Source organism: Phytophthora ramorum (genome assembly GCF_020800215.1).
Source record: "Phytophthora ramorum isolate Pr-102 chromosome Unknown Phyram_PR-102_s0017, whole genome shotgun sequence".
Taxonomy (NCBI): Eukaryota; Oomycota; class Peronosporomycetes; order Peronosporales; family Peronosporaceae; genus Phytophthora; species Phytophthora ramorum.
The window spans coordinates 410,806-437,768 of NW_027150663.1; the positions used below are offsets into that span (position 1 = coordinate 410,806).

Consider the following 26,963-nt stretch of genomic DNA (forward strand, 5'->3'; position numbering starts at 1 on the left):
AGATGGGTGTAAAAGAACACGATTGGTTGAAATTCAGTGCTGAACGAAGCGCCGCACAACGGGAGCTATGGGCTGCCTCTCGCTCTGGCTGGCACTGCTCTGTTGTGTGCATTGCAGTCATGTACGGGGGTTCTTGCAGGACGATGATGTAGTAACGGAGCCGTTGGTGCTGACTCACGTGTTGGACGCTGAAATCGATGCGAACAGGCGGCAGCTGGAGCTGTACAAACGCAATCAGGAGCTGCTCGGCCGCGCGATCCTACAGCTTCAACACCAAACCAAGAAAAATGCGTCGATCTCGGAGGATCCGGGGTCTGGTCCTATTGCAGCGCAGCGCCACTATCGACCTCGCGAGTCTCCGCAGATTTTCAGCGACTGGTTCGAGCCCCAAGGCGCGTTTTCTCCGCCACGGAATAAGCTGGCTCGGTTGATCTCGTTTCGGCCGAATACGTCTCCTGTGGGTAGAAGACAGCAGATGTCAGCCCGACGCAAGGCTAGCGTTGACGAAGAACCACCGCTGCAGTTCCTGCTGGTAGTGGACCCGCACTCAACTGTCATGAGTCTGTTCCATCCCACCACGTTCGAGCTCATGTGGCAGCACGCGCTGAATCTGCGGTCAGCGTCAGGACAAGAAAACTTTCAGGTTACCGATATGTTCTTCGTGTCCGATCGCAGTGCGTACCTGGCGCTACTTTCGACATCAGGGGAGCTTGCGCTTTTCAAGTTGAGACTTTGGCATGGACGCCGGATTGTTGCGGGTGATCCGCGACGCCTAAAGCCGCTGCGGGAGGTGGAGGAAGATCAGCTGCAGTGTGCAATGGGCCAGGACAGTCTGAGCACGCGATATATATTGCAACCACCGTGGCTGCAGCAGTCCACGTCTGTCTTGACAACGCCAGGTTCTGGTAGATATCTGCACGTCGACGTGGAGCGCGTGTTCGGAGCTACGCTCCGCCGTGATCAGCACTACGACCACGGTAAAGTGACAGTGGTGACGATGTATTACCGCGTCTTGGTAGTTGCCAGTGACAGCTCAGGCGGACATTTGTCGTTTTTCAACGGCGATAACGGAAGCTTCGTCGATGATATTCACACGCAGATCGGCTCTCACGACGGCGGAGTTGTGAACCTGGAACCGATACAAAGTAGTCGAGGCCTGGTCGCACTAGTCACGCCGAGCCGAGTGTTCTTCGTGGACGCAACAGTGCCTCTTTTGATCCCAGTAGCGTGTGAAGCACCAGGTCGTCATGCGTTCGCAAGTCTGGCAGCAGACCCCCTGCGGCCCTCTCTCCTGTATGTTGGAACTTCGACGGGTCGTGGACTTGTGTACAAGCTGCATAATCTCGGATCCTGGCGGCAGCGCGTTGGCCTCGGCGACGGAGAAACACAAGGCTCGGTAATGTGCACTCTGGTGGATCAGCTCTTACCGCGACGACCACCATTTCCTGCTTTCAGCCACGAAGCACCGGCCGTTATGGAGACCATGCCGGGGTTTCTCCTTTTGGGTTCCGGCTCTCGTTTGGTGCTGTACCAATTGTCTGGGAGTAACGATGAGGTGCATCCAACGTACCTTTCGGAACGCTCGTTGGTAGACCCGGTTATTCAAGTGCTCCACCCATCTGCTCCGTACCCACGAGCTCTTGCTGTAAGCGCCGCCAAGGACCTGGTAGTGCACCCGACGGGGTTTGCTGTGCTCGTGGAGGTGCCCCCAACACCCAATGCAACGGTGCTGATCCAACGGCTGGACATGTACGAGTCTCGCATTCCACCGCCCGGTACCAACCTCGACCTGAGCTGGATACGCGTGCCCGCCATGATGATTTGCGCTCTGGCCGCGATGTTCTGGCAGCAAAAAGGTCGACTCGCCTATTCTGCAGGCGGACGGAGCGCCTTCAATGAAGCGGAGCTGGCAGGCTTGCTGAGCGGGCGAGGAGGACGATTGCCGAGCTTGAACCGGGGTGGACTCAGCTCGACTCGCCGGCCGAACAACTGGTACTAGCTAGCTTAGCGTGCCTTCGCACACGGAACAGCTAGTCACGCTTCCAATTGACCAATATGAAGGAGGGTCAATCGACTTGACCTTGGGCCACTTGGCGACGAATGTCTGGTATCGGACGACTGGCTTACCATCCTTGGTCATACGTCGGTACACACCAGCCAAGGTGACGTTGATGTCGACAAGTGCCCACACTCTGGCAGCAATGGCGGACGGATCGCTGTGGGGCTTCTCCGGCGGCAGCTCGCAAGTACAATAATAAGCAAAAGGGCTTTGTGATAAAAAAAAAAGTAATATAAAAAAGTGATATAACAGTAGATATATTCAGCCTCGACACGATGATGGGGCTGCTGGCCAAGACGCCGGCGGTGCTGTCGCTCAACGGGGAGCCGCAGGTGACGCTGCACGCGAACAAGGAGGGCGACGCGGAGCAAACGCAGCATGCAGAGCCCGCGACGAGCGTGGGCGAGCCGACGCTGGCGCTCATGAAGCTGCTGGGGTCGCTTGTGCGCCTGCGCATCTCGGACGGGCGCGTGGTCGTGGGCCGCTTCCACTGCTTCGACAAGCAGCAGAACGTGATCCTCAAGGACGCGCGCGAGTTCGCGCCCACGTGCGCAGGAGTCGGCAAGAACAACAAGGACAAGGCGCAGGCTCGGGACCAGGACGAGGAGGCGCGCTTCGCCGGCGTCCTGCTGCCTCCGGGCAGCCGCGCGCTCGGCATGACGCTCGTGCCAGGCAAGCACATTGTGTACATGAAGGTGCAGAGCTGAAGGTTTAGGCAGGGTAGAATCACAGGGGTATACAGAGCTTGGTTACAGTCGGTTGTCCTCCAGAAGCTGCGCTTCTTTCTCGTCGATGAACGTGTCCACGTTGGTGATCATCTCTTCGACGAGTCGGCACACGGCGGCAGCGTCTCCTTTGGAGCTGTCGGCTTGGGGGGATTGTTTCTGGGGGCGCAGGACGAATTCGGCAAAGAGGTGCGCAAGTCTCGCGGCGTCCATCTCGTTCTTGGACGAGTAGACGTTGACGTCGTTCAGGTGGAAGAGCAGGCACGCCAGCATTGTTCTGCAGGGGCAACAAATGCAGGGGTTAGTGACCCACGTAGCAGAGTACCATACTTCGCAGCGAAGTAGGACGTACAGATTCTTCTTGGGCAGAGCTTCCAGCAGCGCACGCAGATTTCTGCGTAGGTCAAAAGGTGCGGTCTGCGCCTCACGCGCGAGTGCGATAAAGTCCTCGTACATCGCGAAGGGGATCAGAGGCTGCTCGAGCTGCGTCAGCCACAGCCGCACGACCGCGCCAGCAGTAACAGCATCCAATCGCTCTTCCAGTTCGTCCTTGGTCGGCTTGCGAGTCACCGACTCGCCCGCAAATTCATTCAAGAATTTTAAGGCCACCTGATAAGCAACGCACACAAGAAGTTAGTTGCGCGACGAAGAAGAACAGGAAACATGCACACCTTACCCGTAGCTTAGACGCATCGGACTCGGCTTCGTAGAACCGCTCCGTTTCAATTCCCGGGGTGGAGTCGAAGATGAAATTAATGGCGTAGATGGCCGCTTTCGGCACGTTTTCTCCAGGACCCAGCAGCACGGATGACTCCGTATCCAGAGCGCTTGACCGCTGTCGTGCAACGGCTCGAGGCTTTTTGGCTCTGCCACTTGCATTCGTGGCTGAAGTTGCACCTGCATTCTCCCCTGGGGAGTCCACATCGGGCCGTGGGCTGTTGGCACTGCGCGTTAACAGCGAGTCTAGCATGTTCACCCATGCCACCGTGACCTGAGGTGAGTCAGCAACTAGGCTGTACACACGAGATGATCGTGGGGTACCACTTTTTTCTTGTTGTTTCGCGGGTGTAGAGGCAGTCGCAGCTGCCTTCTCGTTGTTGGAGTTCGTGCTGATGTTGTTGCTGCTGTTTCCATTCTCTTCATCGGACGATACGTAGTCGTCGGCATAGTGTGTGCCCCAACTATTCCGGCAGGTGATATCGAAGCGGCAGCCTTTGTACTTCGGGTGACTGAGCTTGCCGATGCGCTGAATAAGCCGTAAAGAAATTGATCCGATCTCGCCCAGCGGAATGGGCCCCCAGGCAGACTGAACGACGTCAGCATAGTAGCGCACTTCGTTTGACCGCGCGTACAGAACGAAGTAGCGCGAGTTCCACTTCTTAAGCCCTTTGATTCCACGGCGTTGTTTCTGACGAAGCCATCCTTCTAGCAGGACTCCACTGCCAGCTCTTCCGGGGAAAGCCCCCGGCACTTTACGTAGGCCGGGGCTCAAGACCTCATCGTTGTTGCTAATTGCAAGCCTGGGGGATCCGTACTCTGAGCCACTTGCGGAATGCTTTAGCCGATCCGTGCGGCGATTTATGATGACTGCAGGAGTATTTCCAGGAGGCCCTGTCTGCACTTCCGTTGGCCGACCGGTACGAACATTGCCAGCTGCAGGAGGGTCCGACACCGAGTGCTCCGAGGCTGATGGCGTCCCACGAGTCGCTTTACCGTCGGCAGGGCTGCTAGGGGCAGGAGACTCTGGAGCCCCAGCACCGTTTCCCTTGGCTTTTCCACCGAACGGCGACATAGTCCGCGTTTTCGTCATAAGCTTGAGCACGTTCGTTTTCTTCTTCGCAGCATCACGCGAGGTTTGGAGCTCTGGCGACGGAGCCTCTTTACCACTGTCATCCGACTCGTTACCGCCCATGCTCGCCCTCTCGGTGCGATCCGTCAGCCGCTTAAGCTTCAGTCGTCCTTGCTTCGCAGGTGGCGGCGCATCTTCGTCTCCTTTCTTACCGGGCGGGTCAATCATAGAACCAGCGATGTACGCGTCCAGATCCGAGTCTTCCTCCTCTTCTTCGCTCTTGACCTCCTTCTTCTCGACACTTTCCCCCTTCGCAGGCTTCCTCTTGTTCATATGCCCCTCCTCTTCTTCATCCGAGTCACTGTACCATTTCCTGCCAGCGCTTCGCTTGGTAGAGGACGCAGTGCGACTGCTCCGACTGCGTGCCATCGACCCAAACATCTTTTTCTTGGACTTCTCCTGCTTCTTGGGCGGCTCCACTGTCTGCTCTTTCTTCCCACTATCACTGTGTTCGCTCGCCATACTGCCAGCTTTAGTCGCTGCGCCGCGAGGGACAACAGCGCTGCCTCCCTCCGAAGAGCTGGAGGACTGCAGCGAACTGGCGTTCGAGCGGCTGGGCGTCGCCTTCTTCGCTGCATTTCGACGCACGTCTCCGCCCAGAGGGGACCCGTCGTCCGAGCTGTCGCTCAGCATCTCCCCCACACGCTCATCGCCTCCACCCTTGGCCCTGGCATTGCCGCCGCCGCGGCGGAAGCGCGAGCCGAACGAAGTCGCCATCGAGCTGCTGGAAAAGGTATCTTGAAGAGGAAACGGCTTTGAAAGGATCGACCATCGAAATGGCTACACGTTAACGAGAGCTTCGAAGGCTTTACTAGATTAAGTTCTTACAGCTCGAACTCCTCTTCGTGGACGTCGAAGTTGCCGCCGCCCAGAGCGAAGATAGCCTCGTTCGTTGCATCTTTGAGCGCGGCGGGGCCGGACACCACCACGCCGACGGCAGGCAGCAGACTCGCCGAGTTGTCGCCCATCTTGTGCACCTCCAGCGTCTGCTGCAGCAGAGACTGCATCGCGGGACGCTCGCCCACCACCACGCTGAAGTGGGTCAGAAGGTCTCCCACACTGTGGACGTCGCCCCCGAAAGCAGCGAAGTTCGACTGCGGTGTGGCCGTGGCGACGGGTGTCGGCTCGCTGGTCCCCTGGCTACGACGGAACATGGCGAACTCGTACCACACAAAGGCGTACACGACCACGATCGTCAAGCAGAAGATCGCCAGCTCGAACGCGCGCTCGAGCGGCCACAGCTCGAAGTGGTTGGCTCCCTGGATGACGCCGTTCCCCCACCGAACGGCGAACACGACCGCGATAGCCACCACATACAGTACCAAGTGCATGAGGAAGCGCATTTTGTTGCTCGAACGCAGCGGCTCGTAGAAGGGCCGGGCGGTGCGGCTCGTGGTCTTAGCCGAGGCAACATCCAGCATCTCCTTGGGGCAAGAAGTCTGCAGCTTCTGAGCGAGATCGATCTCCGAGTACGTGCCAGTCGCGTACAGGTGCGCGCGGAAGAGCTGCTCGTGCGGGTCCATCTCACGGAGCTTGGCGAGCACAGGGGCGACAGTCTGAAGCACGCTCAGCTCGCGGAACGTGAAGATGAAGGTGAAGCGCTGCGACCACGTAGCACCGTTGCTCGACAGCTTGGCGGCCAGATCGTCCAAAATGGCCAACACGGGGGTGACCCCGATACCACCGCCGACTAAGCACACCGTCGGGTAGTCCTCGTACAGCTCCAACGAAGCGCCGTAGAAGCCATCCATGTACATCAGAGGCGCCACGCCGTCGCGGCTGCAGTCCTTGGCATACTGGACCAGCTTCTTCGACCAGTCACCGAGAGGCTTGACCAGCAGCGTCACGTCCGTGGAGCTCGTCTTCGGCGACGACGCGATCGTGAGCGCGTGCCACTCGAGCTTCGAGATCTGCGGGACGTTCAGGTACAGGAAGTTGCCGACCTTGTAGTCGTACGTCGACGAAGCCGGCGACGTGCCGGGGGCGGCGCGCTTGACCACGATCTTGACCAGCTCGTCGTCGCCTCCGCCAATGACCGAAAACTCGCCGACCGAAACGGGGGTCATCGCGTTCCAGCTCGAAGCAGCGCGGCTCACGAACCACACGCACCCCGACGGCAAGATCCACCAGATAATCTGCGCCCAGTGCAAGATTGCGAAGAGCACAGCGATGACGAACAGCACCCAGTGCGAGATGTAGAACCACTCGTAGGCCTTACGGCGGATGATGGGGAACGACGTCGGGATCATGAGCACGAGCGCGAGCACCGAGATGAATCCGAAGAAGTTGAACCAGGCGAAGTAGCCACCTCCCGACTCGTCCAGCGTGAAGTCGCAGTTGGTGCACGGGAGCTGGTTGGCCTGCCATGTGCCCAGACGCACCCAGTAGACCCAGTAGCCGAGCATGTGCACAACACCCGTGATGACCGTCATGAAGCCGATCCATCGGTGGAACTTCACTCCGTTCGCGTACGAGATGTTGAAGAACTCCATCCAGCCGGAGTTTCTCGTGACGGGCAGCAGCAGGAACGCCATGTTGTAGATGCACAGGTACGCTGAGCTGATGCCGATGATGTTCCAGTACTTGGACGTGGTGAGCGTGCCAGCCTCGGTAGCGGAGTCAACGCGACGGTCCCACTCGTACCACCAGCACAGCGCGTTGCCGCCGAGCACGTAGACGACACCGAAGATCCACTCGCCCACCGAGAAGCGGGACACGCCAAGGACCGGGAACTTGGGCTTGCGACGCATGAGCATGGCGAAGCGCCAGACGAGCGTCGACGTCAAGCGGCGAGCAGTGTTGATGTGGCGCAGGTACTCGATCAGCAGCACGCTGACGATGAAGGGAACGATGCAGAAGATGAAGAGGAACGTGGGGCGGATCATTTCGGTGTGGCCGGTCTCGGTGATGTTGCGGCCAACGCCCGTGTCGAGGATGTAGCCCATGTGGCCGTGGCTGCTCATGGCAGGCATGTCCGGGTAGCCGTTCCACCACTCCATCATGGTGTTCTGCAAGTTGAGCTCGTACAGCGGCGCCCAGGTGGCGATGTTGCCGAAGATGAAGACGGCGATGCCCAGCACGATGAAGAAGCGGACGATGTGCACGGCAGTGGACGGCGAGGCCGTCGAGGTTGCGACTAGGCGCCTCGGGCTGCCCACATCGACCTCCGGAGTCTTGAGGACGTTGTAGTCCGCCATGGTAGCAGGAGACGCTGGCGAGACGAGGCGAGTTGTAGAATGACGTAGAATGGCGGCGAGGTGCTGGTGGTCCAAGGAGGCCCACCACAAAGGTGCGAGCCAACGCAATGGAGCTGTCAACAATTGCAAAGGAAAGATGTGGGTCAACGCGGGAAGGTGGAGCCGCTGAGATTTGCTTGTCGTCGACATATCGGATTCACCGTACGTGTTGATTGTGCACGTAAAGCTGCATGTAGCCCGGCAAGCAACACTGGTGCGGCACCGCCGAGTGGAACGTGCGCTTGGCTCGCTTGCTTTGACTGAATCGTATCCTGACGAGATCAGCGTGGTAGATCCCGAAAAAAATCGATCACGTTGGTGGTGTCCGGACCAAGGAAGGAGACCAAGGCGGGACACTGGTAGTATTTCAGACGCTCCTGCTTTTGTAGAGATCGCTGGGATCTATAGAGGTCGTGCTGGAAGCCAAGCAACAATGCTGCCGCCAGCTTGGCAATGTGGCAATGTGGCGTTACTTCATGATCTCGCTTTGGCTTTGAAGAGTTGGTCTTCAGTTCTGACTAAAAGATCGGTGCCGATGTGTTGGAGGGATCACCACGCTGTTGGTGGCTCGCTGCGAGCAGATAAGAGTACAGAACTACACAAGAAGTAAGAAGGGATACAACAACAACACTTACCTGCGTCTTCTCGATGCGGGAAATGCTTGCCATGGCATGCCAGCGGTGGGGCTGCGCTGGCGTGTATGTCGACCGCACTTTGATCGGTAAAAATGTTTTGAGCAACGCATCAGAAGTTTCACCAGGAATGCCCGGCATGTAGACTACACGCGAGCCCACGCACATTGTGCGTCACCGTGATTTCGATGCCTTAGCAGTCGTTGTCCGCGTTGTGTAAAGGCTCAAAGCATGCCCTTTCAATAGTAATAGATAGTGTATTTCAATTAAGTGATCAATTGTTGAGTGGACAGCTCAAAAGTGCAACGTTCGACAGTGAAGCACCTTTCGATAGTAATAGTGTGTATTCAATTAAGAGACCAACTGTTACTGAAATGGTTCACCAATTCAACAATGCTGGGATCGCAACTGACCGACGGATTGCCGCATTGCCTTCAACTTGATGAGCTGAGCTGCTCACACAAGTTTCACGCATGATTTGGGACCGGCCTGCACCATTCACTTTTGTGTCTAGCGCTGCCCAACCTGGTTGCACGAGGAATGCCGCCGGTGCGGTGGCTACATCATCTTTGCTCAATCGCGCAGCAGCGGCTCCAACACAGGGAAGCGCCTCAGCAGCTGCTCGGGCGACTCCGTCACGACATACTCCCTGGCGACGTCGACATTGACAAGCCCGACGGCGCGCTTCGTCACCGCTGGCACGCCTGTCGAGCGGAAGAACAAGTCAAGGTTGTCCAGGCCGCGGGTCAGCAGCTCTGTGCTGTTATCGGCACTGAGTTCGACTGCGTGTCCGAGGCCCATGATCCAGCACTGGCCGTCGTGGTACAGAATGTGTGATGCGGAAAGGCATCCATGCACAAGCCGAGCGCGCTGGTACAGGCGACGCACGGCACGCAGCAGGTCCGTGTAGGCGCTGCGAAGCTGTTCGCCGTTCAGACTTGCGTCTTCCAGGGAGGCTGCGCGGTGACCACCAGATCCCACGAACTCGGTGATTAGCATGTGCTCACGGAGGATGAGGGGCTTTGGAACTCGCGCACCACCACATGCGGACACTTGCTTGGTCTCTGCTTCAGTGACCGTCTCCATTGTAAGCGCCGCGGATGCACGGTTCAGGTACTTGTACTCGCGCTCGGTCTGGGCCTTGAGGTGACGGCGAATGGTCTTCTTGACGTAGTCCAGGCCGTACCTCCGACCAGTTTGATCACAGTCAGTGGCTTTGGCGAAGTCACCCTTGCTGGTCTTGAACACCTTCAGCGCCAGCTCTCGCTCATTCCCTGTCGCTTTGTTCAGCCCAACGCCGTGGAACACGTTGGCGTCTTTGCCTGTGTGCACACGTGTCTTCACCGCGGTCACCAGCTCCTTGCGCACCAATTTGCGAAGAAGAGCCTGCGTGTCCTCGTCGAATACGTTTCCGTGGGCCCCGCTGCCGTTCCTGCCGAGGTCAATGTGAGCTTTGGCGAGGAACGTCCCGCGATGGCCTTCGAGCTTCGTCTGGCGCCGCATCGACTCACGCAGCGAGTTGAATGCTTTCCCATCGTCAAATTCATCTGTGTAGTCGTTTGCGTCTACATGTAGATCGTAGTCCTCGTCGTGGTCGTCGTGGTTAACTTGTTCCACTGAAGGCGTCGGCTCCTTCTCCTCCTCTAGGTCGTCCTCGCTGCCATCGACATCGAAAGCTGCGTCCTCTAGCTCAGCTAGCTGAACCCACTCTTCGTCCTGCAGCCTCAAGGCGAGCTCCTCGTCCATGATTTCCTGCAGCGTTGGGCTGGAGGGCTGCTGCGTTGAGGCAGTAGCGGGTGCTGTCACTTGCCACGGACAGGTAGTCGCCATGGTTTCTGTGGGCTGTGGGGCTGGTGTACTGTGCTGAGTTGTTCTGCTGTTAGCAGAAGCAGTCGAATTGGGAAATGAGCTCCTAAACGAGTCGCGAACAAGTTGAAGTGAAGGTTGCGAACGAATGATGGTCCTTTTGTTGCCCTTCTTTCTCCAGTGAGAACATTCGTCGGTGCTTCGCTCCGGTCGGAATCAGAGGAATCAGACATGCGTACCGTGGCGCGCCAAAAACCGTCTCACCGCCAGCTAGCTTTGGCAGCATTGGATGCCGTTGTCTGAATCCGTTGCCACACGGCATGCATCGTAGAACATGTGAGTACTCTGCTTGCTAGGAGGGTCTGACGTCTTCGACCGAGTGCACATTGAGCACGCTCTGGAGCAGCTATCAGCAATAGCCGTACGAAGGTTATTCACCACCCTTGCCCCTGTTGGCATTTGAGCATCGACTCGGCATTGCTACCGGTATCGCTTGAACCAAACGACATTATAATGGATACGTGCTCAAGACCGCACTGCCCCGAGTGCGGTCCGAGGCGGCTCAGCTCTGGCTGGGCTGCTGCAGCGTGTGGATCGTTCGTGCGGTCCTCGCTGGCACTCGTCGTCCGCTCGCCAGGTATCACGGTACCAAGGTCGGGAAGTGCTCGGCATCAAGGAGATTCCCCTGCGCGAATGCAGGCATCGCAGCGCTGGATAGGCCTCTTCCTCATCGCCTCGATGAGTGGCAAGTTGGTGACGCGCTCTTCTTTCAACTATGCACTCCCGCGATGACGTCGCCTCAAGGGCTACAGCCATTGGTCACCGGCCTCTAACGAGTCGCTTCAAGGCTCACATCCGCATCCAGCCTCCAGAGCGCAAGCTTCCGCCATGCCGACCGTCACCGTGAGCGAGGACAGCCCCCTGCTGCTCCGCAACCACACGCGCAGCTCCGTGTCCACGCCGCGCTCGCCCTTCGAGACAGGCTTCCCGACGCTCTTTACGTCGCCCATCCCGTCGCCACGGCCGCACCGCCTGCCCTTCGCCTACGACACCAAGCCGCAGCCCAAGCACCGCGAGTTGCACGTGTTCCTCACGCTCACCATGTCCACCGTGGGCGCCGGTATGCTCTCTGTGCCCTACACGTTCCTGCTGGTGCCCACGTGGGCCGCCCTTCTCGGCATCCTCGTTGTGGGCGGCGGCATGGCGCTCACGGCCAACGCGCTGCTGCTCGCCCATGTGCAGCTCGCCAAACAGGAGGAGGAGCAACAGCACATTGGATCCGGCAGGAAGTTCGCCTCGTTCCAAGCCATTGCCGTCGCCGCAGGGGGAGACGCACTGGGCTACGCCGTCTCCGTCATCACGGCCATTGGCATCTACGGAGGGTGCGTGGGCTGCGTCCGCATCGTGCGCGACATTGCGCCGTTCCTTGTGGTCACGTTCTACCGACTGGCAGCGGGCGCCCACGCGCAGCCGATGCTGTCGGCCACGGCGCACCAGATTGGAGACTACGTCATGTGGGGGGTCTTCGCGTTCGTGGTCTTCCCGCTCTGTCTCATGAAGAACTTGACCAAGCTGCACATCTCGAGCTACTTGGGCTTCCTCTTTTCTCTCTACCTGGTCGCGGCGGTCATCTATCGATCGTTTTTCGCTCTGGACACGAGTGACAGCGACGACAACAGCGTAAACGTCAACAACACTGCGGCTGTTGCTGGCACGGTTTCCGCAGCGGTAAATGCCGCAGCACAAGCGGCGGGGGAAGCTGCGGCTGCGGCCGCTGCTGCAAAGCTGCCTACTGTCGTTACGGGATCAGTGCTTTCGCGGTTTGCGCATGCTATCTCGATCTACAACTACGCGTTCATGATGCACCTGAACCTGATCCCGCTGTTCATCCAGTTGCGTGGCAGCTTCTCTGAGCCTCTGAAGGAGTCGCGGTGGAAGATGTCGCGCTGCATCTACGGGCTCAGCACGTTCTGCGTTGTCTTTTACGCGATTTTCGGCATCTTCGCCAAGAAGCTGTACACTGTGACCGTGCGTGGCAACGTCTTGCTGAATCTTGAGAACGACCCGCTCATGGATGTGCCGCTGGTCGCCGTGTTCAGCACCGTTGTGCTTTCATACCCGCTGCTGTTCCATCCTCTGCGCGGTGTGCTGGAGGAGCTCATTTTCACGACCAACCTCGATGAGATCGCGTTTGCAACCCGTTTGGGAGGCTCCACGCTTCTGCTGCTTTCGCAGGTGCTTGTTGCGATCGTCGTCCCTGGTATCGAAGTGGTTTTCGGCCTTACGGGTGCTAGTACCTGCTTCATGATTTGCTTCGCCTTCCCAGTGATATTCTTCGCCAGACTTTATCCGTGGGACCAAGTCCGAGGTGGAAAGCTGTGGATCACGGCATTATGGATCGTCGTAGCGTTCTTCATGGTGATCGGTATCTCTGCTACGTGGTTTCTACTTTCTGAAAGCTAGGGAAGGTTGTTAGTGATTATATTCATTGAAATGGCACGCTCGGGAGCAAGTCCGTTCGACCGCCGTACGATTAAGAAATGCAGCTATTCTTCGTAAGCAGAATTGTTCTTCACTCGGACGTTTGAGTTTCCAAAGCACTGACCCATAGCTGCTTGCCAGTGCGTGATAGTGTGCGTCGTCGGTTGGGGTCACTTAACCCTCTCTCTCTACTACTTGAGGCTGAATGGTCCCCATCGGTAATTGACGATACGCTTGCTTGCTTCACCGAAAATCTCCGCGTACTGCTACTCCTGCTTGCAAGTGGTGGCTTGGAGATCGTGGACGAGGACCGAGACCGCACCGCCATCGAGAAAGAAAGCTCCGAGCTCTCCGAGTGTAGATCTTCAAATGCCGAAAAGTCTGCCCAGTTTTCTTCTTCAACTGGCTTTTGGTGCGGCTTCATCGCTTCAGCACTACCACGACGTTGCTTCCTCGATGAAAGCCTTCTCACCTTGACGGACGGTTGCCTGCGAGGTGTCGGATTAACAAGCTGATTGATACACAGACGAACACCTTCAAGTGTCGGGCGCTCCACCACCTCCGGTGTGAGGATCCACTTGATCAGCGCCGTGAAAGTTGCGCTAAACACCTGTCCGTAGTGCATATTTCCATGCGGAAAGCTTACGTATCCATTGACAATGGCAAGATGCTGCACGCCGTCTCGCGGGTGCTCAAAGGGCGAAAACGGCCCAAACGCCATGGCGTACAGCACGCAGCCCAACGACCACACATCCGTCCGTCCATCCACGACACCCACTGCATCCGCACCAACACCCACATCCCACAACTCCGGTGCTCGATACGGAGCGCTGCTGTACCTCGCCGCGTCCTCCCACACCTTCCTCCAGTGCGTCGGTCCTCTCACGTGCACTCTCAACGGAGCAACAGAGCCGAAGTCCATCAGCAGTGGCTCCATCTGTGCCCCATCACTAACCAGTACATTGCCAGGCTTGAGATCTCGATGAGCAAAGCCCATATCGTGCAGCGCAGCCACCGCGTCCGCCAACTTTCCCACGAACCCAAGACACTCGGACTCCGTGAACGCCGGTGTGTGTCGCATCGCCGCTTGCTCCAGGAGCGTCTGCAACGAGCCGCGCGTGGCCAATGGGAAGATCATCAATGCTTCCTTGTGGCCCTGCGCCTCATGGCTCCTCCGCACTTCGGAAGCCTCGAGTGGCAGCGCGTTCTCATGTTGCAGCTGCCTCTGCACCTGAATCTCAAGCAGCACCCGCTCCAGGTCCTCGTCTTCGGTCACGCCACGCGTCCACTTCAGTGCGAAGCGGCGGTCGTCGCGCTGCACCTCGTACACGTGGGCGAATCCGCCCTCTCCCAGCGACCGCAGCACCTCGTACAGCTTCCCGTTCACGCGTACGAGCGAGTTTCCCATGGCAGTATGCGTTGCTTTCACTAGTCGTAAAAAGGTCGATCGCAAATTTTGTGACTTTTGTGACGAGAATCGCGGACTAATTCTCTTGAGGAGATGACGGAGTGAGTGCTATAGCTGCTGGCTGTGCTGTGGACGCAGTGAACTGACGCTTGCTGCGTGTAGTGTCGCGTCGTATGCCGTCCTTAATGCTGTAGCAAGCGACAAGCTGGGGCACGTGCTGGCTCGCGTGTTGGAGAAGATGGCGGCCAATGTATCACAACTTCGTGTTACTGCTGGGGGATCCTGCTGCGAGTAGCTCATTTCGTAATTGTGCCAATGGTTCAGGAGCGGGAGGTGTTCACTATAAGTGAGAAGGATCAATTGCAGTCGATGTTGGGACTGGCAGACGACCAGATTGACGCCGTGGTCGACGTATCCAGAGAAATCTTCCAGGACGCCGCCACGTTCGGACACATCGATCGGACCCTGCTGACGTCGCGTGGAGCGGACAACGACGTGCTGCACATTGTAGAGAAGACGTGGAGGAAGAAAGGTCGCCAGGTTGCAGTCTCCTTTGCCGTGGAGACGCCGTCGCTCGCGCTGCAGAAGACCGACTGGCGCCTGCACCTCGAGATGGGGGACAGCAAACGCAGCGGACAGTCGCAGCCGACGGCCATTTTCCAACTGGACGTGGCGGACAAGAGCTCGTCCATGAACGAGGTACGAGTGGAGTGTTGGGGTCGGCGGAGGGCTTTGCAGCTAACACAAGTATCTGCTTGCAGACTGACAGGTTGGATGTCGAGTTCTCGCATGCCGAACTGCGCTCGTTGTTTCTGCAGCTAAATGCTATTCAAGCAGAGCTGGATGCACCACCGACGCCGTCAGCAGCGTAGGTCTAGTGGCATCGCTTTGCCTCATTTGAGCTATATATGACAAGTTGCTTTGCTAATCTGCAGTCCCTCGCGGATGTTGTCTGCTTTGACAAATCTCTCGTCTCTGAATGCTTTGCTCAGTCAAGAAAACGCCCTGATGCCGACGAAAGTCGCTGTACCTGACGAGCATCCGCTGCTTACAGCTGTGCAAGTTGTCTATCGAGAGTGCTTCCGCGCAGACCAAGGCGAATTTCCTCACGTGGCTCGACGTATTGATGCGTTTCTTGGAGACTTCGCTTTCAGTTGGACACTCGCCAGTGCTTACAAATGCACTGGAAGTCTTCGATTCCTCAAGCTGTTGGCTGTGCGAAAGTCAGCGGGTCGAGAACCAGAGCCGCTGTACCAATTGTGGCAGTTCAACAATGTCGCGACGTTGGTGGCAGCTCGTGGGGACCTGGAATCGATGGTGTGGCTAGCGGAGACCTACTTGCCAGAGGCCTCGCTGTCATCGGGGGCAACCGCTGCAGCTGGAAGTGGACACCTTCGGATCCTCAAGTGGATGTTTCGAGAACACAATGACAGAGTCCATTGGGGGGGATTGGAGTGGTGTGAAGCTCTGAGAGGGGATCACAAGGAGGTGGTTGACTGGTTGAGAGAAAACGTCGCACTGCATCCAGAAGCAGCTCCATGCGTGATGTTTGAGGCAGCGAGAGCTGGAAACGTAGAGGTGGCGCAGTGGTTACTTGACGAGCATCAGTTGCCAGCTCCTAGGGCGTTGAAGGCGGCCCAGGAAGGACATCAATGGCGACTTGTTCAGTGGATCCTTATGAGCTATGATGTTGGTGATCGCACTGTGAATGCAGACTCGGCTGCAAAAGACGGTGAATTGGACTTCCTGCAATGGGCCTGCGGACATGCTTTGGTTGAGCTGGGTGGCTGTGGCCTCTTGAACGCAGTAGCTTTTAATGGGCACCTGGATGTACTAGCATGGTTGCATGACGGCCCTGCCAAAATTGAGCTCGGCGCTTCCGTCTTCGCGCAGGCAGCTCGAGGTGGGCATTTGGAAATGGTCAAGTGGCTGCATTCACACCAGTGCCCAGCGACAGCCGCAGCGATGGATCACGCTGCTGAAGGAGGCGCTTTGGGGTTAGTGAAGTGGCTCAACACAAACCGGGATGAGGGCTGCACGTCCCGCGCAATGGATGGCGCAGCTCGCAATGGCCACCTGGAGGTTGTCAAGTGGCTTCATGATACCGGCAAGAAATTCTACTGTCCGTTCGTCATGGACAGCGCCGCAGCAAATGGCCACCTGGAGGTCGTTAAATGGTTACATGAGCACCGCAGCGAGGGGTGCACAGAAGATGCCATGAACTACGCGGCACGACTTGGCCACTTGAACGTCGTCAAGTGGCTCCACGAACACCGTAGCGAAGGGTGCTCGGCCTTTGCGATGGATTGGGCTGCAGGCTATGGCCATCTTGATGTGGTGAAATGGCTCCACGCTAATCGGAGGGAAGGATGCACAACCTGGGCAATGGACAGCGCCGCGCGTGAAGGACATTTGGACGTAGTGAAGTGGTTGCATCGACATCGGCTGGAAGGCTGCACTACCGCCGCGATGAGTTCGGCTGCGGCGAGCGGCCACCTCGCCATTGTGCGCTGGTTTCAGGAGAATCGCCCCGAAGGGTGTACAAGCACTTCAATGGCTAGAGCGCTCGCAGCAGGCCATTTTGACGTGGTGCTGTTTCTGCGTCAAGAGCGATCACTGAAGGTGAATTATGCTGCCGGCAACGTGATTGCGAGTCCGCGTCTGGAAATGGTACAGTGGCTGCTCGCTAACGCCCCTGCAGAGCTCGAAGGCGTGTGGTTTAGAGTTTCTAGAGGAGATTGGCGCGTGAACGAGTGGGCACAGCGCCACGGGCTGAGGCAAACGTACCAAGATGACAGGTTCAGTGACTGGATCTGGGAAGGGTAAACACATCGGCGAAGTGGTCACGCACTCATCATAGGATCACGTTGAAGGTGCCATGACCTCGGAAAGGGATTTGTATTCACTTCAACTTCGTCTCAGGCGTATGTTGCTCATCTACCTCACCAGTCTTCCACCCTTGCAGGAGTACCCGGCGAATAGCTCTCGGCGAGCCATTCTAATGTCTTGACGTCACCTCTGTCAATCGCCAACGCCGCAACGTTGTTCACCATCCACATTCGGTAGCACGAATGCGCGGCCTCCTTCGGTTCGCGTGCTGCAACGTACTGCATGCACCGCAGACTCCCCGTGCGTAGGTAAGCTTCAGCAAGAGGCCAAACACGGGGAAGCTCGCTCAGAAAATCGTCGATGCCACGCCAGACATGGGGCAGCTCCATGCCGTCCGCCTGAAGACGCTCTCGCACCACGAAGCGCACCACCGTCAGCAGCGTAGATGAATCGTTGTCGCAGCCGACATTCGTCTCATAGGACATGCTGCGGTCGGTTCCCTGGCCTCGGGCAGCAGTTGATGAGTGCAACGACCTGTGCGCATGAACGGACACGACACTTCAAGTCGGCTTCGGTTTCTAGATACGCTACAGTCTCAGTTTTCATTTCGCTTGGGAAGGCGCAAGCGGTCTCAAGATGTCGACGTCAACTGCACCAGATGACGCTTTTGCTTCGTTAACGAGTGTGCATTTCGTGGTTCGTGAGCGTATTCATGCACGGGGCTTGGAGCTTTCGCATGTGGCCCGAGCCGTCGACGATTTCGTGAATGAACTTCCGCGAGAGTGGACGCTGGACGAAGCGTACAAGCGGACGGGTAGTCTTCGCTGCATGCAGTACTTGGCAGCACACGAACTGAAAGCCTCACCACGGTCCTTCTATCGAGCATGGGTTGTCAACAACGTTGCCGAGTTGAGTTTGAAGCGTGGAGATATCGACGCGCTGAAGTGGCTTGTCGAACAGTACGCGCCTGAGTATTCGATGACGAGTGCTGCGGTAGTGGCGGCTGGAAAAGGACGGCTGGATGTGTTGGAATGGCTGTATAAGAGCCACTTCACTAGGGTCTGCTGGGGCGGAGCGGAGTGGTGTGAAGCTGTTCGTGGACGACACAAGGGTGTGGTGGAATGGCTGCGTTGTCATGTTAAACCCCACAACAAAGCAGCACCACAATTGCTACTGGATGCAGCGAGCTCAGGAGACCTGGACACCGTTCAATGGGTCTACCAGGAGTACGCGCTGCCAGTTGAAAATGCATTGACGGAAGCTCAAAAGAAATACCAGTGGAGAATTGTGAAGTGGATCCTAACAAATTGCGAGGTAGAAGACCTCGATATCGACATGGACGATGTCGTCGAGGACGGTGATATTCACTGCCTCCAGTGGTTGTACAGTCACAATTTCGGTCGACCGACCCAGCACACTCTTGAGGTTGCCGCTTTCAACGGGCGCTTGGGTATTCTGGAATGGTTCCATGATGGCCCTATCAAGCTTGAGCTGGGCCCCTCCGTCTTCAACGAGGCAGCCCGAGGTGGACATTTGGATGTGGTAAAGTGGCTGCACGAGCGCCAATGCCCCGCGACAACCGCGGCAATGGACTATGCTGCCGAGAATGGATTTCTCGAGATCGTACGATGGCTCTACGCTAACAGAAAGGAGGGCTGCACCTCTCGCGCGCTTGATCGGGCGGCTCGCAAGGGACACCTGAAGATTGTCAAGTGGCTTCACAACACCAGCGAAAGCTTTTACTGCCCCGCAGCAATCAACCGTGCAGCTGAGTTCGGCCATCTCGAGGTCGTGAAGTGGTTACACGCCAATCGAGCCGAAGGCTGCAGCAGCGAAGCTTTGGACTGCGCGTGCCACCAAGGCCACCTAGACACAGCAAAGTGGCTGCATGCGAATCGGACCGAGGGCTGCGGCAAGTGGACGATGGACTTGGCTGCTGCGTCGGGTCATCTCGACGTGGTCAAGTGGCTTCATGATGAGCTCCGGAAGCCTTGCACGACGTGGGCCATGGACAGCGCCGCGCGCCAGGGCTACCTGCACGTCGTGAAGTGGTTGCATTCGAACAGAACGGAAGGGTGCACGACCGAAGCGATGTCAGCAGCGGCGGCAAACGGACACCTGGATGTTGTGCGGTGGCTGCAGAAAAACCGTTCCGAAGGTTGTGTGCCCACCGCTTTGAACCGCGCGATCGCAGGAGGGCACCTTGACGTCGCGACGTTTCTCCAACGTGAGCGCGGTTTAACGTGTTCATTCCGAACCGACGTAACACTGCGAGGCCTTCGCTTGGAAATGGTGCAGTGGTTGCTTTCGACGTGCCGTGGTCAACTCGAACGAGGAATCAAAGTTCAGGTTGCACGACAAGACTGGCACTTCAACGACTGGATGCGAAGTCAAAGCATGCAGACCGTCCAGCAGGACGATAGGAACGTTGTCTGGAAGTGGAGTCCTCGCTCGTGATGAAAATGATGAACCTCATCGGTTGTTTTCCTTTACGTTCGCTGCGCCGATCATACCGATGCTTGCTTGAATGCCAACTGAGCAGGGGGGGGCAGCGACGACGTGCAACAAGAACCCGTAGACGGATGTGCAGAGCATAGTTTGACGTTCGTAAACGTCCACGTCAGCACGTCAGCACGTCGGCACTACACGCTATCTATCGTCAATAGGAAGTCGATGATGGAGATCCCTTCCGTGTTCCCTACCTTGTGGGTTTAGTTTTAAAAACAACACGCAATACACGTGGAGCAGCATGCCCCCACAATGCAGCACAGCATGTACGCAATCTCGCATGATGTCGTTGTCGCACCTGGATAGAGCCGCTCCGTTTGACGTCGGAAGTATCCTGCAGAGCAGTTCGGTACTGCTCACAATCGCTTTCGCCTTCTCGAACGAAGTGCCTCGGCTGTTCCGAAAATGGAGCTGCCATCACGCGATCCTATCGACGGCCCCGCGCTTTGGACGAGTGTAGCTGTCGTGTACCGCGAGTGCTTGTTGAAGCGCGGTGGGGAGCTGCCGCACGTGGCGCGGCGCATCGACGGGTTTCTAGATGGTCGGACGTCTACCGGGTCGTTATCTGCTGTGTATGCGCGCACGGCGAGTCTCCATTGCATGCGGCTGCTCGCAGAACGACGTCCTGCACTGGAGACACTGCATCGTGACTGGGAGTTTAACGATGTTGTAGCACAAGCAGCAAAGAGTGGAGACCTGTCGTCGTTGAAGTGGTTAGCAGAGATCTACCTACCGGGCGGGCCTTTGTCTGGAGCGGCGAATGCTGCTGCTAGGAGCGGAGAGCTGCACATTCTCGAGTGGTTGCACGAATTGCACAAGGACAGAGTTCACTGGGGAGGTGTCGAGTGGGGCGAAGCGATTCGTGCGGGGCAGAGAGATGTGATCGAGTGGCTTCAGCGGAATGCTCTTCCGAACGAGGAGGCTATCGGGAGACTGGTGTTCGACGCCGCGGATGCAGGGTATCTCGAGCTCACCCAGTGGTTGTTGACTCAAGACAGTGCTGCGGTCAGTGCTGCGTTGCGAGGTGCACGTAAAGGTCATCAGTGGGGTATCGTGAAGTGGCTGGCAGCAAGCTACAACGCTGCACCGCCAACTGATTGCGTGGAAGCCGCCGCGAGGGATGGAGATCTGGAATTCCTGCAATGGTTACGCGGTAGTGAGCTGCCACATCCGTTCTCTGGCGCCGTAGCAATTGCAGCCGCAAATGGACACCTAGAAGTGCTGAAGTGGCTTCACGAAGAGGTTGGAGAGCAAAAGCTGACGGCCGACTGCATGGATCAAGCGGCAAGTGGAGGACACCTCGAAGTGGTTAAGTGGCTTGATGCTCACAACTGCTCCGCAACGATAGCTGCCATGGATGGAGCTGCTACGGCGGGGTTCCTCGACGTGGCGCAGTGGCTTCATACTCATCGAGAGGAAGGTTGTTCGGTCTCCGCCATGAACGGAGCGGCCGCAAATGGCCACCTAGAAGTCGTCAAGTGGCTGCACACAACGCGTGACGAAGGATGTGGCGTGTCTGCAATGGAGAAGGCGGCCGGAAATGGTTGCCTGGAAGTCGCTCAGTGGTTGCACTGCCATCGAAACGAAGGATGCACCGAGAGAGCGATGGATTGGGCTGCTAAGGGTGGACACTTGGACGTCATAAAGTGGCTTCACGAGTCGCGAGAGGAGGGGTGCACGACCGCTGCAATGAACTGGGCCGCGTATGGTGGTCACCTCAAGACGTTGGAGTGGCTCCATCGCAACCGCAGCGAAGGATGCACGTCGAAAGCGATTTGTTTGGCGGCAGCAGCAGGCCACTTGGATGTTCTCAAGTGGCTCCATGCGATTCGAGATGGCGGTTTGACGTCTGATGCTGTTGATATGGCTGCCGCTGGAGGTCACGTACAAGTCCTGGAGTGGCTCCGTGCCAATGGAGCAGCAGCGTGCTCACCGAGCGCGATGAGGGATGCTGTTCTCGGAGGACATGTCGCGGTGATGTTGTTCCTGTACAATAACTACGGGCACGAAATATGTGAAGAGGGCATTTGCTTGCTGCGTGACGACTGGGAGGACACTGAACTTGGCTTCGTCGGTATGGGGCAGTGGCTGCTCGAGATGTTCGGCGAGGAGCTAGAAGGGGTCACTTTCTCGGTTAATCGCTCAGATTGGGCCACCAACAAGTGGGTGAAGGACCACAATATGAGGCAGCTAGACGTCGAGGATGAAGTCATCTTCTGGGAGTGTGGCCCAGCGGACCCACAACAAGCAACTGATTCGTAGAATTTACTCGGATGTGATCGATGTCGAGTCACGTTGTTGTTCATTGATGAAGGTGCAAGGTGATCATTTCGACTTGTGGGCTAGCTTACCACAACCCACAACCAGGAACGATGCCGGCAAGACCATACAAGGCATCAATGGGAACAGCCCTTCACAACTTCAACTACAACGACTCAGCCAACCTCTCCTGCCTTTTGTGTTCTCCGCCCCACTACGATGTGAGCAGCAGCCAAACGCATGTAGCACCTTGGATGGTCACGACGCACACGATAGCCCAAAGCATTGAAAACCACAGAAAGCCGTAGCGTGCTCGACGCCACGGATACACTGTTGTGAAGGCAATCACTGGGAAAACGTAGCAGATGACGAGGCAGCTTGTCGCCCCCATCAACGAAAACACGGCCTCGATGCCAGAGACGTTGAGCGCGATAATCTGCTGACTACACAGGAGCGCCAACACAATGGTCAGCCGGACGAGACTGGTATATCCTCCTCGCCGATCATCACCGGTCTTCCTTTCACCTGGGTATTGGCCATACTCGAGGGTGTACGACTGGTTTTGCTGGAATGTCTGATCCAGAAGCTCCTCAATGAGCGAACGCAGCGGAAGAAACAGCAGTGGAAACGTGAAGAGCACGGTTATGTAGGTTGCAACGAGCGGAATCTCCATGGCCGAGTCACTTTGCAGATTCAGCAGGATGTTGCCGTCGATGTCGTCGCCGTAGAGATCAAACGCTGCACAAGCAATTGCACCGTAGAGCACAGCACAGATGAACGAAGCCCCGAAGATGCACTTCATCATCTGCGAGCGCGTAGTCAGCAGCGGTGGCGCAGTCACGAACGTCGTGAAGTTCCTCATCGCCCCTCCTCTGCTTACGTTGTTGCCACCGTTGGCTTTCAGGAGCTGCACGAACAGCGGCAGCAAGTTGAGTGTCATCATGAAGGCGAAGTTGTAGATGGAGATCGACTGAGCCAGACGAGTGAAGCTGTTGCCTTGAAGAGTTGCGGCCTCTGTCGATGTATCCGCCAAGTTGCTCAACACGTCAACCTCGCTGAGACTTCCGCTGCTGATGTTGTGCATTTCATCCACCTCCCTAGTGGTAGAGTTGTTTGCTAAATCTTTGACAGTGGAAGGTTGATACCCCTCGATTGAGCGATAAGCAACTGCACCGACGAGGTAGATCGAAAGCACGAAGCTCACGTAGTTCGTAGGCTGAAGCGCCGACAGCTTGCGAAGCATACACAAAGGCAACAGCACCACCGCCAGTAGCACCCACATGACGACCTGCTTCACGTGCTCTCGCTCACTACCAGGCAACTCGTTCAGTCCGTCGTACACTAGCTCAACAACAAACGGTGTGATGTCTCGGATGATCTGAATATTGGCCACGCAGCCGCCGTAGATGCCACTAGCCATGATCAACGACACCGTGTAGCCCAGCGCGGGTCCTCCCGCACGACGTGCCAGCGCTTGGAAGCCCACGAACTTGCTGCCTGCCCCCAGCGCATGCGCCTCGAACTCCGCCCTCGCTGCCGCGTGCACGTAGGCGTGAAGCAACGCGTTGGCTGTGCAAGACATCGCCACCCCAACAAAGGCGATGCCCGCCAGCGCTTGCCACATGGGTATCAGCACCAACGTGTACGGCACCGACAGCATCCCCGCGCCAATGATGGACATCATGAAGCCCATGTACACGTGAAGAGAACTGAAACGCGGCGACTTGTTCGACTGGAGCTTCACGTTGCGTCTACTCGAATTGGCCTCGGGCAGTCGCGGAGGTAGCGAGCGCGTGCTCGAGGCTGGCGAGAGGATCGGAGAGGCCAACATGTTCTTCTCGTCGTGTTGGGGAATGGAGTGGGCCATCCATCGACACGTCCCAGCGATACTCCATTGTAGCTGCCAGGAGCTTGCCGCATCTTGGGTCTCTCTTTTCCAGGCCACAAGGTCACTTCAAGGTGCGAGCGTCCTCATTGTGTCCTCCACACCAGATCAGAAACAGATATGTCGAGAATGATCTGCGATGCGTGAATGATGGTCTGTTTCCGATTGGCACAAGCCCTCAAGACCATTCCTGAATTTGCTTTGTCGGGCGCAAGTCGATCGTGGCTGTCCCCTAAAAGAGCCGAAGACATGACGAGCACTTGTCCGTGGGGCGTGCCGTCCACTGAGCCTGCGAAGCCGCAGCCGAGCATGCAAGACCTGATGGACGAGGCATTGGCGCTCAGTCTCTACGAGGAGGAGGTCACTGCCCTCCAGCGGGAGATCAACCCCGAGTACCAGAGCAGCGTCTTCACCAACCTGCAGCGCAGCAAGGAGCGCCGTGAGCAGGACCGCAGCAAAGAGCTCCTGAACGCCGACAGCCTCGACTTTGGGGCGGAGGCCTCAGGCGAGGGCACCATGGCCGCCTCCGTGCTCGCGCGCACGCCGGCCGCCGCTGCGGGAGCTGCCGCGTTGGCTCGCGCGCGCGTCACGGGATCCTTGTCCATGGAGGACGCATCCCACGGCGCTGGCAGTGGCAAGGGCTTCACGTCCCTCAGAGAGAGCCAGAGACGCCAGCAGAAGAGCGAGAAGAAGGGCTTCGGAGCTGGCAGGGTAGAGGCCGAGGCACACGCCACGGCGGACGGTGTCATGGACGAACGCACCACGTTGATCCTGCAGAAGATGATCAACAGAGGAGAGCTGGACGAGGTCCATGGCTGCGTGCAGAGTGGCAAGGAGGCCCACGTGTACTTTGCCATGGGCACAGACGAGCTCTCGCTGCAGCCTGTTCAGCTCGCTGTCAAGATCTTCCGCACCACGCTGAACGAGTTCGGCAACCGCCACGAATACGTGACGGGCGATCGCCGCTTTGATCTCAACTTTCAGAAGAAGGATCTGCGTCGTCAGATCAAGGCCTGGACGGATAAGGAGTACCGCAACCTGTGCCGAGCTGCCAAGTGCAGCATTCGTGCGCCGGCTCCGATTGTGTGCAAGGAGCACGTGCTGGTGATGCAGTTCGTGGGCGCTGATGGTTGGCCTGAGCCAACGCTGAAGGACGTGCAAGCGGATCTGTCGCCCAAGCTGCAGGCGCGCGCGTACGCTGATGTTCTGCAAGCCACTCGAGCTCTTTACCAGCGTGCACACCTGGTCCATGGAGACTTGAGCGAGTACAACATCCTTTTCTCGCAGCGGGAGAAGCGCATCTGGCTCATTGACTTTGGCCAGGCAGTTGACCGCTCCCACCCTGACACAGAGAAGCTCCTGCGACGGGATCTGCACACTATCAACAGGTTCTTCCAGCGTGGAGATCTGCTCGAGGCTACAGCTGACGAGGTGGGTCTGCTCTCAGACGAGGAGGCATACGAGTATGTTGTTAGTGAGACGACAAATGCGAAGGACGTGGTCGCCGAGTTCCCAGCGCTGGCTGCTCTCCTCGACGAACTGACAGATATCCCCGAAATTGAAGAGGAAGAAGAAGAATCAGAGGTGGAGGTGGTGGGAGCTGATGAGACTCAAATGAAAGGCACAGCCCAGGAGGAGAAACCCAGTGGAGCGAGCGAAGCTCACACAGTCCCCAACACCCAGACACCTGAAGTTCCAAAAGCAGAGGAGCTGTCTAAGAAGGAGTACGATGCACTATGACCATGCTCACTAAAAACAGCAAGAAAATCCTTTAACGACATTATCGGGGTTATTGTGGACGCTCGTTTTTCAATGAACAATTCCGGGGAATGCTGCAAGCTTTAGCAAAGTGTGTTTTGGCTCGGAGTGGATGCAGGAGTTGCTGCCTGGTATTTGCCGGCTTTCTTGCCACATCTCGTGTCGCTATCGACGCCAAAGTCCTTGCAAACTTCCCGCCCGAGCGCGTTGATGCCTTCGACCAGCCAGAGTCTGTAGTTGGCAAACACAAAGACCTTGCCCGGCGCGAAAGCGAAGTTGTTTGATGCCTCACCGATGTAGATCTTGCCCAGCAGAATGCCCTCGGGATTCCACACGTGCACTCCATCCCCACAGCTAGCCCAGAGGTTGCCGTCCGTGTCCGTGTGCACTCCATCAGGGATCCCGCTGTCTGCGTAGGCGAACACGCGTTTGCTTCCGAGCCTCTTGTTATCGATAACGTCGTAGGCGTAGATGGTAGCCGGGCGAGTGAGATCGAGATCAGTCTCCCGGGAGCCCGTGTCGGTGACATACAGCGTCTTGAAGTCTGGAGAGAACTCAAGACCATTCGGCTGGCGGAAGCCATCGGCGACCACCTGGACGACACCAGTGGAAGGCTCAAAGCGATATAAGTGTCTAGGAAGCTCCGGTTCAGCACGGAAACTCTGGACAAAGCCATACGCGGCGTCCGTGAACCAGACATCACCCGTCACGGGGTGCTGCCTCACATCATTCGGGCTACTAAAGTTGCGTCCATTGTAGCCGATGGTCAACGTCTCGGATGTGTTCGTATTGACATCCACGGCAAGAAGTTGGGAGTAAGCTTCGAGGTCGCCCTGGTCGCACCAAATCTGCTTGGGTGGCGTGGAGGATTGGTCGGTGCCGGGCGGGTAGTAAGTTGATCCGCCGTTGGCCATGGTGAGACCCGACAATTGAGTGCTGCCGATGGAGTAGTTGTCAAGGGAGACAACGGTGACGTTGATGTTGTCGTTGAGAGACACGTAGTTGGACGAGATGTACAAGGAATTGTCCTCTTTGTTGTACACACCGCCCTCGTGGAAAGCCTGCCAGTCCAGGTCGGCGATCTTGCGGGTCGTGACGTTGGGGCCGAGGATATCTGCGAAAGATGGCTCGTATGCCAGCAGCGAGATCGGGGCGGCAGCGTAGATGGAGGCGAGGTAGTCTGCCCCACCCGTTGCGAGTGCGTGGAGATCGACGTTGACGATGGACATCCTGGAGGTTTAAGGGGAAGGAGGAAGATGGCAGAGTGAAATGAGTTTCTGCGCAGTAGTGGGCGAGTTGTTTGCAATACGAAGCAATCTATCCTGCATGGCCCTGTCTGGGTGGTCGAGTGGACTCGGATACGTTTGGGCCAAACGCACGCAGCAGATGACCCGACTGAGTGGGCAAGAACGGTGGTGAGTGTATTAAAGCCGAGTGCAAGGAGGTGGTAACTTGACTTCAAGTCAAGTGAGTGGGGCTTGCCTTCCGGGAAATGAGCTGTGTGATACATGAATCTCGAGTTAGCTCA

The 26,963-nt window shown here is 57.3% G+C and overlaps 13 protein-coding genes across 13 annotated transcripts; 6 read left to right on the forward strand and 7 right to left on the reverse strand.

Moving 5' to 3' along the window:
• Positions 1 to 67: 67 nt before the first annotated feature.
• KRP23_13268 (uncharacterized protein) lies at positions 68 to 1,999 on the forward strand (the record flags this gene model as incomplete). The annotated part of the gene is made up of 1 exon (XM_067883958.1): positions 68 to 1,999. The coding sequence occupies one exon, from the start codon at positions 68 to 70 to the stop codon at positions 1,997 to 1,999; it is 1,932 nt and encodes a 643-aa protein (XP_067738587.1).
• Positions 2,000 to 2,334: 335 nt separating this feature from the next.
• On the forward strand, positions 2,335 to 2,766 carry KRP23_13269 (N-alpha-acetyltransferase 38, NatC auxiliary subunit; the record flags this gene model as incomplete). Its single annotated transcript, XM_067883959.1, has 1 exon — positions 2,335 to 2,766. The coding sequence occupies one exon, from the start codon at positions 2,335 to 2,337 to the stop codon at positions 2,764 to 2,766; it is 432 nt and encodes a 143-aa protein (XP_067738588.1).
• A 42-nt stretch (positions 2,767 to 2,808) lies between these two features.
• KRP23_13270 (Rho GTPase-activating protein 24) lies at positions 2,809 to 5,350 on the reverse strand (the record flags this gene model as incomplete). The annotated part of the gene is made up of 3 exons (XM_067883960.1): positions 2,809 to 3,061; positions 3,137 to 3,393; positions 3,461 to 5,350. The coding sequence occupies 3 exons, from the start codon at positions 5,348 to 5,350 to the stop codon at positions 2,809 to 2,811; spliced, it is 2,400 nt and encodes a 799-aa protein (XP_067738589.1).
• A 107-nt stretch (positions 5,351 to 5,457) lies between these two features.
• Positions 5,458 to 7,830, reverse strand: KRP23_13271 (Ferric reduction oxidase 8, mitochondrial; the record flags this gene model as incomplete). The annotated part of the gene is made up of 1 exon (XM_067883961.1): positions 5,458 to 7,830. One exon carries the CDS (start codon positions 7,828 to 7,830, stop codon positions 5,458 to 5,460), a length of 2,373 nt encoding a protein of 790 aa, XP_067738590.1.
• A 1,244-nt stretch (positions 7,831 to 9,074) lies between these two features.
• On the reverse strand, positions 9,075 to 10,331 carry KRP23_13272 (Serine/threonine-protein kinase RIO1; the record flags this gene model as incomplete). The annotated part of the gene is made up of 1 exon (XM_067883962.1): positions 9,075 to 10,331. One exon carries the CDS (start codon positions 10,329 to 10,331, stop codon positions 9,075 to 9,077), a length of 1,257 nt encoding a protein of 418 aa, XP_067738591.1.
• An 864-nt stretch (positions 10,332 to 11,195) lies between these two features.
• Positions 11,196 to 12,770, forward strand: KRP23_13273 (Sodium-coupled neutral amino acid transporter 3; the record flags this gene model as incomplete). The annotated part of the gene is made up of 1 exon (XM_067883963.1): positions 11,196 to 12,770. The coding sequence occupies one exon, from the start codon at positions 11,196 to 11,198 to the stop codon at positions 12,768 to 12,770; it is 1,575 nt and encodes a 524-aa protein (XP_067738592.1).
• Positions 12,771 to 12,879: 109 nt separating this feature from the next.
• On the reverse strand, positions 12,880 to 14,196 carry KRP23_13274 (Serine/threonine-protein kinase 16; the record flags this gene model as incomplete). Its single annotated transcript, XM_067883964.1, has 1 exon — positions 12,880 to 14,196. One exon carries the CDS (start codon positions 14,194 to 14,196, stop codon positions 12,880 to 12,882), a length of 1,317 nt encoding a protein of 438 aa, XP_067738593.1.
• Positions 14,197 to 14,289: 93 nt separating this feature from the next.
• Positions 14,290 to 15,068, forward strand: KRP23_13275 (COMM domain-containing protein 10; the record flags this gene model as incomplete). Its single annotated transcript, XM_067883965.1, has 4 exons — positions 14,290 to 14,297; positions 14,359 to 14,446; positions 14,521 to 14,895; positions 14,958 to 15,068. The coding sequence occupies 4 exons, from the start codon at positions 14,290 to 14,292 to the stop codon at positions 15,066 to 15,068; spliced, it is 582 nt and encodes a 193-aa protein (XP_067738594.1).
• Positions 15,069 to 17,138: 2,070 nt separating this feature from the next.
• Positions 17,139 to 17,510, reverse strand: KRP23_13276 (uncharacterized protein; the record flags this gene model as incomplete). Its single annotated transcript, XM_067883967.1, has 1 exon — positions 17,139 to 17,510. The coding sequence occupies one exon, from the start codon at positions 17,508 to 17,510 to the stop codon at positions 17,139 to 17,141; it is 372 nt and encodes a 123-aa protein (XP_067738595.1).
• A 2,428-nt stretch (positions 17,511 to 19,938) lies between these two features.
• KRP23_13277 (uncharacterized protein) lies at positions 19,939 to 21,795 on the forward strand (the record flags this gene model as incomplete). The annotated part of the gene is made up of 2 exons (XM_067883968.1): positions 19,939 to 20,569; positions 21,554 to 21,795. The coding sequence occupies 2 exons, from the start codon at positions 19,939 to 19,941 to the stop codon at positions 21,793 to 21,795; spliced, it is 873 nt and encodes a 290-aa protein (XP_067738596.1).
• Positions 21,796 to 22,006: 211 nt separating this feature from the next.
• On the reverse strand, positions 22,007 to 23,623 carry KRP23_13278 (Sodium-coupled neutral amino acid transporter 3; the record flags this gene model as incomplete). The annotated part of the gene is made up of 1 exon (XM_067883969.1): positions 22,007 to 23,623. One exon carries the CDS (start codon positions 23,621 to 23,623, stop codon positions 22,007 to 22,009), a length of 1,617 nt encoding a protein of 538 aa, XP_067738597.1.
• A 303-nt stretch (positions 23,624 to 23,926) lies between these two features.
• On the forward strand, positions 23,927 to 25,417 carry KRP23_13279 (Serine/threonine-protein kinase RIO3; the record flags this gene model as incomplete). Its single annotated transcript, XM_067883970.1, has 1 exon — positions 23,927 to 25,417. The coding sequence occupies one exon, from the start codon at positions 23,927 to 23,929 to the stop codon at positions 25,415 to 25,417; it is 1,491 nt and encodes a 496-aa protein (XP_067738598.1).
• Positions 25,418 to 25,518: 101 nt separating this feature from the next.
• KRP23_13280 (Lactonohydrolase oryL) lies at positions 25,519 to 26,664 on the reverse strand (the record flags this gene model as incomplete). The annotated part of the gene is made up of 1 exon (XM_067883971.1): positions 25,519 to 26,664. One exon carries the CDS (start codon positions 26,662 to 26,664, stop codon positions 25,519 to 25,521), a length of 1,146 nt encoding a protein of 381 aa, XP_067738599.1.
• Positions 26,665 to 26,963: the final 299 nt, after the last annotated feature.